General features: G+C 54.0%; 1 protein-coding gene across 1 annotated transcript; it reads right to left on the bottom strand.

The window, feature by feature from the left end:
- Positions 1-2,763: 2,763 nt before the first annotated feature.
- Positions 2,764-16,266, bottom strand: NPR1 (natriuretic peptide receptor 1; the record flags this gene model as incomplete). The annotated part of the gene is made up of 22 exons (XM_008567639.1): positions 2,764-3,476; positions 3,635-3,726; positions 5,435-5,533; positions 5,769-5,943; positions 6,240-6,308; positions 6,644-6,767; positions 6,861-7,007; positions 8,163-8,331; positions 8,606-8,761; positions 9,013-9,169; positions 9,283-9,354; positions 9,622-9,726; positions 10,167-10,244; positions 10,410-10,484; positions 11,235-11,355; positions 11,982-12,066; positions 12,286-12,421; positions 13,121-13,212; positions 13,549-13,684; positions 14,104-14,217; positions 14,634-14,833; positions 15,555-16,266. Coding segments are annotated over 22 exons (3,177 nt in total), but the record flags the coding sequence as incomplete, so codon positions are not given.
- Between the last annotated feature and the right edge of the window lie 2 nt (positions 16,267-16,268).

Below are 16,268 nucleotides of genomic sequence, written 5' to 3' on the forward strand. Positions count from 1 at the left end.
CTTCCCAAGCGGCGCACTATCCAATGCGCCCCCCGGGCGGCCCCCCCTTTTTTTTTTTTTTTTTTTTTTTTTTTTAAAAAGATGACCAGTAAGGGGATCTTAACCCTTGGCTTGGTGTTGTCAGCACCACGCTCACCCAGTGAGCAAACCGGCCATCCCTATATAGGATCCGAACCCATGGCCTTGGTGTTGTCAGCACCGCACTCTCCCGAGTGAGCCACGGGGCTGGCCCCAGAAAATAATTTTTCTAAATGTACTGCTATGATAAATGAATTACCCAAGCCGTTGACGTAGGGAAAAAAGGGGGTGGAGATGGAGAGGATATTTGTCTGCTTCTGTCAGCTCTGTTTTTTTCCTGGCCCTGGCCTTATGCAAGGCTAGTTGGGCTGGAGTTGCCTCCACGCACTGTCTCCGGTGTCCTGTGTCCTCCTAGCCACAGTTGGATGTCAGCTGGGCCCTCCTACCCCTAGCTGAGCTGCCTTCTCAGCCTACCCCACCCCCCCTTTCCAGGGGTGTCACGTGGGCTGATGAGATAATGTATGTGAAAGCCTTTGTCAACTGCAAGGCACAATTGAATGCCAATTATTACTGTTGTTATTATTCTTATCATACTCCAGGGAAACCCTGGTGCTGCTCTCCACCCCTCCCAAACCTACTAGCCAGGAGAGCCCAGGAAACTCTGAGAGGCTAGACTGCCCCTCCCATAGGGGCGGAGGTTCTGGGCACAAATGGTCTCCCCAACTTGGGGAAAGGGGTGTTATTGCTACCCTATCTCCTCCCCTCTCAGTAATGGCTTTCCCAGTTCTTCCTGGCTTCAGGGGCCTTCCTCCGGAAGGAAATCTCCTCAGTTCCAGTGAAAGTTCTGGAGCTGTTGAAATCATTGACTCCTTGGGCCTCTCCTCATGCCCACCCCCAACCCCCTCCCTTCCTAGTGCCTGCAGTGGAGCCAGGCTGCCCCGGAAGGATCTGACCGGCAATTTCCTAGAATTGTCTTGCTGGAGCTCTTCAGTCATCCAGCTCCCCGCTTTTCCCCACCTCCTCTCATGGTCGCCTCTCCCCAAAGCCCAAGTCCCTCTGGATGTCCCAGCCCCCATGCTGATCTGACTTCTTAGGCCCCACAGTTCTCTTATCACAGATCTCTTCTGGGGCTTTCTACCAGCCCTGGGAGGAGTAACTGGGCATGGGAGTCAACAAGCCACCAGGGCCCACTAGGAAGTTGAGTGTGCTGCGGTTGCCAGGACAACCATCTTTTGGTAAGGCCTTCCCAGTGCTATTCATCCCCAGCTTGGCTGGTGAGAAGGACTTGACCACGTAAACTCCCTCTCTCAATAAATCAAGTCTGACTGGAGCCAAAAAGGGTGGGTAGGAAGCACAGAACATCAAGAAGGGTCACTGGACAGGAGGGAAAACAATTTATCCTTTCTCCATCCCCAAATCTCCAGTCATATATCAGGGAGCACTTCCTTGTAGTCAGACTTCCAAGCTCTCTAGGTAGCCCACCCCTACCTCCAAGGCCCTCCATTGGGTGGGGACTCCAGGAAGAGGCTTAGGGAGGGAGGGGGAAGGGCCTGTCTGCACTTGATGGATGGTACTGAAGAAATGTCTGGCACTTTCCTTCCCCATGGGGGAGGTGAAGCTGCAGCCACCTCTCCCCCGCATTCCTGCCTGCCTAGGATGGGGGTGGGGTGGGTAGCTGGAGCAGGGAAAGGAGGGACCTTAGCCCAGCTGAGAGGCATTTTGCAAACTATCACTCACATTTGTCTACAATGACATGGGGAATGGAGGGAAAGGAGGAAAATCCCCAAATCTGAACGGAGTTAAAAGCAGATCCATATGTTCTCACCCCACCCTCCTTCCTGGCTCCCAGTCTTCTCCATTCAGTCCACACTAATTAAGGGTACTTCAAAAAATTTATGGAAAAACTTTGAAAATAGAATTGAAATATAATACAATCTTATTGCGGCTATAACAACAACAAAAAAGATAACACAAACCTTTCCATGAACTTTTTAAAGACCCCTTGTATTATTCCTACTGTAAGCCAGCCATTAGATAATGTAGCCATTCTCAAAGTGTGGTCCACAGATCCTGGGAGTCCCAAGACTCTTTCAGGGAATAGATGAGGTCAAAGAATTTTCATAATAATACCGATACATTATTTGTCTTTTTGGTTATTGGCGCTTGCATCAGAAGTGCAAAAGCAACAGGGATAAAACTGCTGGCACCTTAGCATAAATGAAGGCAGTGGCACCAAACAAGTAACTGTATTCTTCACTACCACACATTGAAAAAGCCAGTTTCTCTTAAGAATGTCCTTGATAAGACAGTAAAAAATTATTAACATGTAATGGGTTTATTATTATCATCTTACATGAGTTAATAAATAAGGATTCATTTAAATTTCTAATACGGTGAACATCACTAGATATAATATGGTGAACCTTAATAGATATAACCCACATAAACAAAAGCTCTTTGGGGCCTTTAATAATTGTTAGGGGGGCTGGCCAGTCAGCTCACTTGGGAGAGAGTGGTGCTGGTAACATCTAGGTCAAGGGTTTGGACCCACCAACCAACAACAACAACAAAATTCTTACGTGTGTAAATGAGTCCTTAGACCAAAAGTTTCAGCATTGCTGGGTGATTCATAGGCTGTTTGTTACATGGTCTCCTCACAGTTGAAGATGAACTCAGCCTTTTCAGAACCTGCATTCCCAGCTTGAGAATCAAGTGTTACTTGAAATAGAGGATGGAGAACATGGCTGTGTTTTCCGGCAACCCTCTCTCCCTCAAGAAGAGAAGGTGTCACTGGAAGCAAGATTTTAATGGTCTCTGCTCACAGCAGAAGCCAAGCATACAGGCCTGTAGCCCCTCCACACCGCCCCTCTTCTCCCCTATACGCTGTGTCCACCATTGGGTGGAGGTGGGGATGGGGATGGAGTGTTTGTGACCCTTGTGGGCTAGGCCCAGATGTGGACTCCCCCACCCCCTTGATTCACCTAGAATCTCTTTTCATATTCTCCCTCAGGTGGTTCTTTCCCTTCCCAATAAAAGTCACAGTGTAGCAAGGTAGAGGGAAGAGGGCATGGGGAGAGGGAGAGGAGGATCAGGAATCCACATCCCAGTCTGGCCTGAGTCAGCGTGGAGAGTGGAGGCGTGTGCCTGCCTACATGTGTGCCACTGAGCATGACTGTGCTTTAACCCAGTCCCATGAGCTCTGAGTTTTCCCCCACACCAGTCCTCTCTCAGAGGTCACATCTGGTATCTCCACTGGGGTTGGCACCCTGAGCTGTTCAAACCACTTCACCGATCCTTCGGCAATGGTGGGCTGCTGTAGGTGAAGCTGAGGCCTGGCACCTCTGTCACCTCTGGCACAAGGAAGGGAGGTGTGGAGGGACAGGAGGGGAGGCAGGTCAGCCTCGGGTGCTACTGCCCCACTCCCCCAGAAGCCAGTAGGTCCGAACCTTGCCTTTGCCCTGGAGAGAAAAAGAAGGGGATGTTGGGGTGAGGAATAGCACATTCATTTCCCCAAATCAGATGAAGGCCTAGGGATGGGAGTGACATTGGTTGCTTGAGAAGGATAACCCCCTCTGGGACCCCAACAGGCGGTGAGGGTAGGGTCTTCCTTCTCTACCTTCATTTCTACATCCCCTCGAAGCTCCAGCTCGAAACCACCAAACTCCTCCAGGACAGTCTTGGTCTCCGAAGACAAGTGGATCTTCAGGGCTGGTAAGATAGGAGAGAAGGGAAGGTGAGGCATGCAAGAGATGGGAGCAGGAGAGTGGAGGCAGAAGTGGTCAGAGACTGACAGTGGACAGCTGCACTCCCTTCCCTCCCACCCTTTGGCCCAGGAAGCCTCCTAATTGAGTCCCATCCTCTCCATGTAGTGTGTGATCACATTGGCCTCTCCTTTAGAACTCTAGAGCTGTGTTGTCCAATGTGGTAGCCACTACTCACATGTGCCTGTTTAAATTTAAATTAAAATGAAGTACAGTTAAAAATTCAGAGTTTCAATTGCACTAGTCCCATGTCAAGTGATCAATAGCCACATGTGACTAGAGGGTACCATATTGGACTACACAGATTACAGAATATTTTCAGAATTTTACAGAAAGTCCGATTGGACAGCATGGCTCTGGGGTGTCACTGGGCTCCAGAGAGACAGTGCAGTGTAGTGGTGAGGAGCTCCCATTGGATCCTGTTCCACCTCACTCTGAATCCCAGCTCAGACACTTGCTCGTGTAAGTAATCTAAATGCTGTGTCTCATTTTCCTGATCTGTAAAAGGCTGATAGTGACAGTACCCATCTCAGAACCTGGTTGTAAGGATTAAATTTAACATTCATAAAGTATTTAAACAGAATATGGCACATAAGAAGCATCATATAAATTGTTGCTATTGCTGTTATTTAACTCAATACCCTCAATTTATGGCTGAGGAACTGAGACCTAGGGCAGGAGATCTGCCCAAGCTGCTGAGGGGTCAATGATGGAGTGGGGCCCAGTATTCCCACACTCTTTCTTTGACCACTCTCTGAACTCATGTCCCTCTTTCTTCTGGGGTCTGCATCACAGAGGCCTCACTTCATTGAACCACTTCTGAGAATGTGCTCCTTCATGACTGGACCTCAGTGAGAGATTCTTTCCTATCCCGACAGCCCCAAACCCAGTGCCCAGGAAATATTTGCTGACCAAGACCCTTCTGAACCCCCAGGGCTTCTCTTACCATGAAGTTTGGATGGAGTCCACAAGGACTCCCTAGCTAACTCTGGGTCTGGGTCATCTTAGTATCCCAAGGCCTGACACTCACAGTGACTACTCAATAAATGTTTACTGAATTGAACTTCGTTGAATACAGCAAGAGAATAGAAGATAAACAGGAAGAAAGACCAAAGGGTGACAGCAAGCATTTACTGGGTACCCATTGGGTGCCATGAGTTGTGCTAAGTTTTTTGCAACCCTGAGATAAGCATCATTTTATAGATAAACAGCTGAGGCTCAGAAAAGTTGAATGTCTGGCATTTTATATGGCTTTCTCACATAACCCCTGTGAGAAAGATATTTTATTCTCATTTTACAGATAAGGAAAACCAAGGCTCAGAGAGGTATAGCACATTGACACACAGCTAGCTGTGGAACTGAGATTCATACCCAAGGCGGCTGGCAGGGCAGAGGGCCCCTACAGGTGAGATTCCTGATGGGAACTGTTGAACATTGCTTGAGAAATACTTTTAAATCATTTGGCAAGAGGGGGCAGCAGGAACCTGAATCTCTCATTAGACTCAAGGTGATGTGTCCGGGTTGAACAATTATGAGAAGGAAATTCTGAGAAGGGCTGGATCTGGAACTGGGATCCAGCAGGCACAAGCTGCCCAGAGGGTGGCCTTTCCTTGGCTACCCTGCCCTTCCTATTCCCTCTAGGAGAGGCACCCTACCTTCCCCGTTGGACTCCATTCTTGAGGCCGTGTTAACTGTGTCCCCAAAGAGACAGTAACGAGGCATCTTCAGCCCTACTACGCCAGCACACACAGGTCCTGGGAGACGCAAGAGGGGGAGAAAGGTGTTAAGCGAGGTAGGTGGAAGGAATGGGGGGTGGAGCTCCAGGAGAGGCAGGAGGTGGAACCTGAGATCCAACTCGTGTGTGCGCGTGTGTGTGCGCGCGCGTGTGCGTGTGTGCGTGACGGCGGGGGCGGGGGGAGAGAGAGAGAATAGGGTGAGGGCCTGGGCCTCTGAACAAGTCTCCCCTCCCTGTGCCCTTGGCGGCCACACCTGTGTGGATGCCGATGCGCAAGCGCAGCTGCTCCTGGGGCCGGTGGCGAATGCGGAAGGAGTGCACAGCGTCCAGCAGCGCCAGGGCCATGCGGGCCACCTCGCGGGCGTGGAGCCGCCCATTCCGCACCGGGAGGCCGGACACCACCATGTAGGCGTCGCCGATCGTCTCCACCTGTGCAGGCGGCAAGAGGGTGCAGGACATTAGGGCTGGAACTGTCTCTTCCCTGGGCCACCCCTCACAACGTGCTCACTGTCTGTCCTCTTGTTCCTGCTCCACTTGATGCTGTCTTTGCTTATCCCCCATCCCGCGCGGTTTCTCTGCCTGTTCCTGGTCTCCCTGTGTCACTGTCTCTGTCCATGTCCCTCACTGCCCTCTCTTAAGACTCCATGTCATTCTGCCTCCCCCTCACCTTTTTCCGACTTTGTCCTTGTCTGTCTGCTCTTTCCCATTCCTTCTCCCACCCTCACCTTGTACACATCAAAGTTGTCTATGACAGCATCAAAGCAAGTGTACAGGTCATTGAGCAGGGTCACCACCTGGAAAAGAAGAGAAGCCCAGAGAAGGGCCAGCCCGTGGCTCACTTGGTAGAGTATGGTGCTGATAACACCAAGGCCACAGGTGTGGATCCCTATATAGGGATGGCCAGTTAGCTCACTTGGGAGAGTGTGGTGCTGACAACACCAAGTCAAGGGTTAAGATCCCCTTACCAGTCATCTTTAAAAAAAAAGAAGAGAAGCCAAGAGGGATGGGAGTAAGGGCCCCCACCTGGGGTTGGATGGGAAGAGTGGAACCAGAAGGCAGGCCTGATGGATGGAAATGCTAAGCCACACGGACCTGCCTGGTCTGAGCCCATGGCTGAGCCCTGGCTTACCTGCATGGGTGTGCTCTCTGCTGACAGGGCTGTGAAACCCACAATGTCACTGAAGTAGATGGTAACGCTGTCAAAGGCTTCGGCCTGGACTGTCTCACCACGCTTCAGCTGCTCAGCCACTGAGCTGAGGGGTGAGGGCAGATGCAGGATCAGAGGGTGAGGTGGGGCCAGGACAATGGCTGTGTGTGTGATGGGCTCCCCAGACACAGGCACTCACTGAGGCAGAATCTGGTAGAGCAGGGCTTCGGCCTTGCGCTTTTCCTCTAAGTATGCCTGGGTCCGCTCCTCTACCAGCTCCTCCAGGTTGTTGGCGTACTGCTCCATGCGGGACAGCAGGTTGTCCAGGATGTTGCTGCTGTTCTCCCTGAGGGTCAGCGGGTGGCAAAGGTGGGGGTGGTGAGGGAGGAGCTGCGTGGTCCTACCTGGAAGACCCCCCACCCCCAGGCACTCACCCTACCCAGGCTGAATGTCAGCTCACCCCCCCACAACTGCAGTGGGGTGCCTGGAGAGGGTCAAGGTTGAGGGCACAGCATGATAATGGTGAGCAGGGGAAAAGGGTAGGAAGAAAGTTCAATTCATCTCTGAGACCCCAGGGTCTAGTATGAAGCTTCAGACATATCGATACCTTGTTTGTCTTTTTTTTTTTTTAAAAAAAAAGATGACCAGTAAGGGGATCTTAACCCTTGACTTGGTGTTGTCAGCACCACGCTCACCCAGTGAGCAAATCGGCCATCCCTATATGGGATCTTTTTTAAAAGATGACCGGTAAGGGGATCTCAACCCTTGGCTTGGTGTTGTCAGCACCACGCTCACCCAGTGAGCAAATCGGCCATCCCTATATGGGATCTTTTTTAAAAGATGACCGGTAAGGGGATCTCAACCCTTGGCTTGGTGTTGTCAGCACCACGCTCAGCCAGTGAGCAAACCGGCCATCCCTATATAGGATCCGAACCCGCGGCCTTGGTGTTATCAGCACTGCACTCTACCAAGTGAGCCACGGGCCGGCCCATTGTTTGTCTTTTTTGAACACAATTGAGTTGGCAGGAGGTGGAGAGGGACAAAGATCAGTTCAGGACAAAGTGATGGGTACACAGGCAGCAGAGGGGTGTGTGCGGACCCCAGGGGGCACACCAGGAAAGGGAGATCAAAGGGCTGGGGTAGGGGCTCCTGTGGAGAGCCAAGAGGCTAGAGGGGAAGGAGTGGGAGTGCAGGGGTGTGTGCCCGTTTACTCTGCACACTGCTGAAAAGTCTAGGGGCCAGTGTGGGGGAGTGGGCAGGAAGGGCATGGGGTGTTGATGTTGATGGAGGAAAGAGGTATGAATGGTAAGGGACTGTGGGGACAGCTGAGTCGTATAGTATGTGCAAAGAGGGCTGTAAGGCTGTGATGGGCTGGAGTGGGCTGTGCATGGGGAGAGTGTGAGTGGGCTCCCTCTGCCACTGCAGGGATAAGACATAAGTGTGGGGTATATGGTGGCTGTGGTGGGGGGAGGCTGGGGGATCCATGGCTAATACCAGTGACCTGTTAAACTTGCGCAGCATCAGGCGGATCTGCTGGAAGGGTGGCCGCTCCTGTGGGTCCTCAGCCCAGCACCGCTGCATCAGGTTCCCCAGATCCTCCAGGTGACTCTGCAGGGCCAGGGAAGGCCGGAAGGGGGGCTGCTCACCCCGAGTCACACGCTCAATGATCTCTGTATTGTGGGGGGAAAGGGGCTGAGGGGTGGGGTCAGCCAAGGGCCTAGTGAGAGACTGGGGGCAACCACGTGGGGTGGGTTGGGGCAGTCCAGGACCAGGGCCTGCAGTGGGAGAGCTGGGCAGGGGATATGGGCAGGGGACTGGTCACTGGCAGCAGTGGAGCAGAGGGTGGTGGCTGAGCCCATTCCAGAAGGAAGGTGTGGTGGTGCCTCCAAGGGCTGGGGTTAGCAGAGACTATGGAAGGGGTGGGGGTAAGCGTGGTCCTCTCACCTTTGGGGCTGAGGTCCAAACCTTCCACGTGGAAGACGCCATTCCTCAGTGCAATCTCTTGAAGGATGATCCCAAAGCTATACACGTCACCAGCCTGGGAGCCTCGAGCAGGGGGTGAAGCCATTCTCAGGAGCTCAGGGGCTGTCCACAACTTTTCTGTGGGTCAGAGGCAAGGAGTCACAGGGTGAGGGCCCCCAAAGCTGAGGGGAAAATAAGGACGTGGCTGGAATTGATCTGGAGACTTCACACAGTGTTAGAGCTAGAAGAGACCACTTAGTCTGACCTGTTTTGAGTGATGAATGAATTGAGCCTGGAGTCAGGAAAGGCAAGCCCATTAGAGGCCAGGCTCCAGGCTCCCTATTGGGCTGTGATGGGGTGGGTGTTAGGGGTCAAGAGATGGGGCTCACTGGCATAGAGGGTGTGTCCTTGCTCTGGCCCGGGGTCCCTGAAGCTCTCCAGCCCGTAGTCGGTGATCTTGAGCACAAACCGCCCATCTACCACACAGTTGGATGACTTGAGGTTCCCATGGGAGCAAATGGCCCCATTGTGTAGAAACAGCATGCCCTGGGAAATTTGGGGAGGCAAAGGTCTTGGGCACAAGTGGGACTTACAACCATGGCAGAGGAGAAGCATGCCTGGCCCCTCCCCCCATGTGCAATGGGCTCCTCTGGGCCCACCTTGACGATGTCATTGGTGAGGGAGTACCGGAACATCCAGTCCAGGGTGATGCTCTCATTCTCTAGAATGTCCTGCTGGGGCAGTGAGAGTCAGACCTGTACCCTGCAGATGCCCCCAGGAGTGGAAGGAGGGTACAGGGATCCTACTGACATAAACTGGTAAAATGAGACAAAACTTTGGATTTACTTCAGTGCCAGTGCCCTCCCCCCACTCCCATTTTACAGACATGGGATCAAAAGGTCAGAACAAGGGAGAGGTTTCCCTGGGGTCATATGGCTAGTCAGGGGCAGAGCCAGGACCAGAATCCAGGTTTCCTGACACCCGCTTGTCCCTCTCACCTGCAGGCTCCCACGGGGACAGTACTCTGTGAGGATACAGATGTTGGGGGGGTCAGTGCAGGCACCCACAAACCTGGTCAGGTGTTCATTCTGCACATCCCGCATCTGCAGGTGGGAGCCAACATCAGGAGTCTGCCAGAGTCTTTGCTCCTCACCGGGTTGCCCAGTAGCCTCAGGGACCTCTCACTCTTCCTCTGACCTCCCTATTTGTTTTTTGCAGACATGGCTAGGACCATCCCTGGTGATTCCTACCCATGTTTTTAGCCCACCCTCCCCCAGATCTGCTCCCTCCTCTCTCTGCCTCCTAAGCCCTCACCCCCTGGGGACATCACGTATGGCCCCTCAAAGACTTTCCTCCAGTGATCCCTTCTCCCATCTTATGATCCCTACTTCCACCCACAAGATGCAAGGGCCCATCCCAGGGCTATACTCCCTACCCTTTCTTGGGATACCCTGAGGTCCCTGCATAACCAGTTCTGTTGGCCAACCTCTCTTGTGGCCCGTGGGACCCTTCTCCAGGCCACTGCCTCACCCCCCCACATTACATGCTTCAGTTCAAACAGGACTTTTCGTGTCAGCTCAATGCGTTTACGGTTCACATGTTTCACAGCCACGAGGTTGCCCTGAGCAAGGAATGGAGACTGTCACTGTGAGGAGCACAGCCAGGTGCCTTGGGAACTCCAACTGATCCCAACAGCCCACTTCTGCCCCAGGACCCTCCCCCCATCCTTCATCAGAGCATACCCCTGCCCCAGTCCTGAGGACCAGTGGTTCTGCCCCAGACCCACCTTATAATATGCTGTCTTGGCAAAGACTTGGAACTGGCCCTCTGTGGTTAGCAGGGAGCCGTAATTGGAGCCTCTCTGAAGGGATGGAGAGCAGGAGGGATGGTGAGCCCATGTGCCCAGGCTGCATCCTGTTTGCTTGAGCTCTGGGCTTTATTTCCCTGCCTTATCTTTGTGTCCCCTCCTTTGCATTCCGCATCATGAAATCCTCTTCTTATTCACTTTTTAAAAAAATGTGTTGTTGTTTTTTTTTTTTTGTCTTTTTTTCGTGACCGGTAACAGGATCGCAACCCTCGGTGTCGTGCCCGCACCGCACTCAACCAGTGAGCAGACAGGTCTCTATATGGGATCCGAACCCTCAGCAGGAGGGCCGCCGCGCTCCCAAGTGCTGCACTCTACCAAGTGCGCCACCGGGCCGGCCCTGTTGGGTTTTTTTTGACCGGTAAGGTGATTGCAATGCTCGGCACAGTGTGGTCTGCACCACGCTCAGCCAGTGAGCGCACCGGCCATCCCTATATAGGATCCGAACCTGCAGCCTCGGCGCTCTCAGTGCCACACTCTCCTGAGTGAGCCATGGGGACAGCCCTAAAAATGTTTTTTAAATACTATCTTCTTTGACCTTTGAAAGAGCCCTGTGAGGGAGGCTTGATAGCTGTAATCATCATCTGAGACAGTCTCAGAGAGGGAACGTGACTCGCTCAAGATCACATAGCAAGTGAAGGCAGGGCTGGGACTAGAACCCTGCTCTCTACCCTACCCTTCAGGCACTGCCCCCGGGTCCCCAGATCTCCTCCACTACCCCCACCCCACAAACGCCAGCATTCTTACCCCGCTCAGGGTCAGCCGGCTGCCCGCACTCCGGAGGTGCCTCTCAAGGCTACTGGGTTGTATGTCCTCCCAGCGCACTCGCCACAGCTCTGAGGCCAGCTCCTTCTCCAGCTGCATCTTCCTGGGGCATGAAGCCTACATCTGAGGCCATGTCTGAGCCCCTGGCTCAGGGTGGGGGGCTCAGCAGCCCCTCCTCAGAGCCCTGGGACCACATTGGATGGGGGAATTCTATCCTTTGGGCTGAGTTAGGAGGCCTGGGTGAAATTCTGCCCCACTGGGGACCTTGGTAGTCACCTCAGCGTCCTCATTTGGAAATCAGGGGCTTCAATATCTATTTCATTCTTATCTATTATAAGAACGAAGTTTGGCCCCAGTACACAGCAGGGCTCATCATTCCTGCTCAACTAATATGGGCCCAATCCTGAAGGTCTTGAACCACTGCTTCCCATCTGACCAGCAGGAGGAATCTACACCCCTATGATGTTACTCTCCAACTTCTCTGCTCCTTCTGTGATATGCCCGACCCCCCTGGTCATTCCTATTCCTGTCCCCTCTCCTCCCACCCTATTCCCTTCCTCTCTCTTCTCTATGTCCTAAGGCTTTTTAGTCTCTTTTCTCCCCCCTCTCCCTGGGCCTTTCCCTGCTATCCCTTCCCTCCGCTCCCCTACCCTTGGGGTTCCTGCCTCCTCTGCTAATGGTTCTCCAGGTCTCCCCGGCCTTCCTCACCACCCGCATCCCACAGCTCACCTGTATATGAAGAAGGAGACAATCAGAATGCTGATGAGGGAGAGGCTGCCCACCAAAGCCAGTACCTCCAGGGTGGAAAAGTGGTCTGCAGGAGAGAGTCCGAGTTGTGGCAAGAGAGATTTGGGTTAGACAGCAGGAAGAAGAACCTTTTGATAGTCAATTGGTGAACTGGGATGATGGTAGAAGGGAAGAAAAAGGCAGGAGTCTCTTTCTCTGTGTGGGAGAGGGGCACCTATCTGATTTCCCTTGGGAGGAAGGAAGCAGCATCTTCAGAATGGAGGCCTGGAAGGCCAGGGCCAGTCACCTTGGTTGCAGGCTGGGTCCTCATTGTCAAAGCCACATTTGGGGATGTCAGGAGGAGGGTACCCCAGGGGCCAGTTCAGTTTGCGCCCTGACACAGCCACCAGTTCTTGGGAAGTCCCATTGTAGTTCAGTACAACCTATGGGAGAGCAGGAGTGATGGGCGGGCAAGAACCTGGGAGAACACCTCTTGTCTGGTGGGACAGTCCTGCCTCCCACCTACCTATCTCTGCTTCCAGGGCCTACATCTGGGTTGTTAACCATTTACCAAGCCCCTGCTGCCTATGCCTATGTTATTAAAGTGTAAAAACTTGAAAACTACTCAAGGGTTTTCTAAAGAAATCTCCACAGAGAATCTCACCCCTACACTCAGGGAGTTCATAATCCTGGTTGAAGCACAGAGAAAACAGGAAAAGGTAGTGTTTGCCTCAGTCCACAATCCCAGGCCTAACCCTGGATGATCTGATCCTTGATGCCTCTGGCCCCAATTCCTTCCTGTCCCCTCTGCACTTATAGCTGTGTGATAGGCATTCCTCTCGGCCCTGAGTCAGCCTGTCTGTGCTGGGAGGGGGTCCTGCCTACCTTAGGAGCTCCTTGAGAACAGAGCTGTATTCCATCCTCAGACATGGGGTTCCCTAAGGGTGATGCCTGTGAGTGCTTATCATTCCAGTTGCTCCCCTAGACTGGAGCTGGGTCTCTTTTATACAGGGATCTTATATGTAACCAGGCATGGTAGGGTGACTACAGAATAAACGGATGTCCTGGCAAGGCTGTGTGGGGAAGTAGAAGGGTGAGATGTCATTCCGAGTTGGCACTGGCTTCTTGGCACACGAACTTACCCTGAAGGCACCAGTCTCAGAATCCATATCCCAGAGGGAGAAGTCAGTCTCCCGATCTCCACTGCTGTCAATTTTCAGGTATCCTGTCACACCTGGGAGCATGGGAGAAAAGGGCTGTGTTTTGAGAGAATGAAAGTCCAGGGATCCCCTACTTCATTCATCTCTGTGTCCCTGATCTCCTCTGCCTTGCCTCCAAACATTTATAAGTACAGAATAATATAAAGTCAAAGGGACAGACTTTTTGGCAGCAGGAATGATTGAAGTTGGGCACTTTAGAGAGAAGTAGGGCATGAAGCAAGCTGCGTTGGTTCCTTACAGAAGACAGAAAAATATTGGTGTGGGCTGCCAGCTACAGGTTCCCATGGCCTCCTGCTGGGGCACCTGGGACTCCCCAAGGCAGCCCATTCCAGCCACCTCCAAGCCCTGACCTTGGAAGCTTCGGTTCCACATCCGCTGGGTGATGTCCTCCCCATCGGTGACAGTTCCCCCATGTGCTAGAGTCTCTGTCACTGCCTGCACATAGAGCAGGAGCCCATCGTGGAAGGACGCTGGGATGGTGTTCACCTGCAAGGGAGAGCAGAGCTAGGCTGGGTGGGATGTGTGGAGGGCACAGAGTGGGGTGCTGATGGGGAGGAAACAGGAGGCACTGGGAGCTTGGAAGAGGAGGGGAGAAAATAACAACCCCACTTCACAGAGAGATTCTACTACTTAAAGATGCCCTCCATATAGCACTGCTTTCTGAATCCTGCTATGCAGATAGGGCAGGATGCATCATCCTCATTTACTGATGAGGACTTGAGTCTCACAGGTTGAACTTGCCAGTGTCCCCCTCCATCATCAGGAGAGATTGGAAACAATGGGACAGGAGAGAAGGGGTGACCTGGGAAATCTGGGATGGCTGGGAAAACAGTATGGACACTGGCAGAGGGTCATAGAATGGGAACTGGAGGTCCACACTGGAGGGTCCCAGGACTCCCTCCTACCAGGCCATCCTCCATGGTGAAGTTGAACTGCTCGTGGGCCAAGTGTTTTAGCTGCTTCAGAAATTCCAAATACTCAAGATTATCCGGTTCTTTATATGTAATGATTTTGGCAGCCTGAGGAAGGGGTCAATAGAGAGGGGAGAGTTGGGAGCTGACTCCAGTCCTCCCAGTACTGTGGAGCCCCATTCGTCTGGGAGCTCACCTCCCAGAGCTGCATCTCTTATCTTAAGGTGAAACTGGACCCTATGTCCTGCATGAGGTGGTTCCTGCTCCAAAGCGTGGGATCCAGTAGGATGGCCTCTCCAAGTCCCGTCCAGTCTATGGCACTTTAATTAGTAACCTCAAGCTCATTCTCATATCTTTTTAGCCCCTGGCCCTCTGTATATGCCTTGCCCCAGCCCTCTGCCCTTCATTGCCTAACTCCCTGTGAACATCAACAACCTCTTTTCTGGAATCATTTCAGACACTGAGGGACACAGTGCCCACCAGGTCAGAGTCCCGCAGCCTGGGCTTCAAACCTGGGCACTCACCTGAAAGGCCTGGCGGGCACTGATGTCCTGCCCATCCCTTCTCTCCCAGGGCCTGTGGGGAGCAAGGCCCTGTGCACCTTGCAGGCTTTGCCCAAAGATGTCCAGGTGGAAGAAAACATAGTCCTCCCCACTCAGGCCAGCTTCCAGGGCCAGAAGCATCAGGGTTCTGAAGGCATCTGGGGAGCTGCAGATGTAGATAACTAGAGAGGAAAGAGGAGTCAGAGAGAGAGAAGCCTAGGTCCTGGAGAAGAGAGAAGGGGTGGGGGACGACTCCGGCAGGAAGCTGGGGCACCCAGAGGAGGAAGTTTAGAGATGGGGGGGTGTAAGAGACCCTGTAGTAGTTAAGTGACAACTCCTGGCTTAGTCTAGGCTGTGGCAGGCGAAAGATGAAAGTCAGGAGAGAGGTGGGAGGGAAGAGGAGAAAGGAGGAGATAAGGAGAGGGGGAGAGTGGAGCTAAAGGTGGGGAAGGTCGGGGCAGGAGGGGAGAGAGAGGGCAAGGGAGAGGAGAAGGGGACAGCTGCAGAGGAGATGGGGAGGGGTGTGTGTGGGAGCAATGGGAAGAGAGGATGCAGGAAGGGAGAAGACTGTAGGGAAGAGAGAAAATGGGGTAAGGGGAGAGAGCGGATCTCAGGTGGGGAGGTAGGAAGGGCCAGGGTGGCGCAGGCATTTTTTCCCTCCCTCCTGTTAACTCCACAGGAACCGGTGCGAAGGGGAGGCGAGGGGGTAGGGACGTGAAGAGATCGGGAAGGAGGGTAGGGGGAGAAAGGGGGGCGGCTGAAACGAGAATGAAGTAATGCAGAGAGGCGAGAAGTAGGAAGGAGGCCCGGAGGCGAAGAGAAGAGAGGAAGTCGGGTGCCTTCGATGGGTCGAATAAAAGGCCGTGGGGCAACGCCGCGGGACCGGGCGTGCCCGCCACTCACCTCGGCCTTTGCGCCGCACGGTCTGCAGCAGCTTGGTGTAGTAGTCCTGGTCGCCCTCGGCGAACTCCAGGTGGTCCACGGTAATGTTGAGGTGGTCGCGGACCCGCATGTACAGCCCCTCCACTACGAAGAAGCACGGCTGGTCGTCGCCGGGCCGATAGGCGTAGAGCACGAGCGCCTGGCGCTCCCAGCCCAGCCGTCGGTGCAGCGCCGCCACGAAGTCGCCCAGCTTGGCGTGGCTGGGCCCCGCGCGGGTGGTCAGCGCGTACTCGTCCTTGGCCCCGAAGCCCAGCGCGGGGGCGCCGGCTGTCAGCAGCGGCACCCGCCAGTGCGCGGTGAAGCGCCCCACGGGGGCGGCCGCGTACACGCAGCCCGGGCCCAGGAACACGGCGGGGCTGTGCTCCCACTTGAGGTCCACCGCGGCCAGGGGCGCGGCGGTGTCGGAGCAGACGCCTAGCGCGTTCTCGCTGCTGCCGAGCACCGTGCGGACCGTCCAGCCGGGGAGCAAGTCGGGCCGCGCCTTCACCTGGGCCAGGGCCAGCTCCACAGCCGGTCCCACGCGCGCCCACGACCACGGGTACGAGGTGTTGGCCAGTGGCAGCACCACGGCTACCGTTAGGTTGCCCGCGTGGCTGGCGCGGAGCAGCAGCAGCAGCAGTGGCGGCGGCAGGAGCAGGAGCAGGAGCAGGCGCAGGCGCAGGCGGGCGCCGGCGG

Source organism: Galeopterus variegatus, unplaced genomic scaffold (genome assembly GCF_000696425.1).
Source record: "Galeopterus variegatus unplaced genomic scaffold, G_variegatus-3.0.2 Scaffold334, whole genome shotgun sequence".
NCBI lineage: Eukaryota > Metazoa > Chordata > Mammalia > Dermoptera > Cynocephalidae > Galeopterus > Galeopterus variegatus.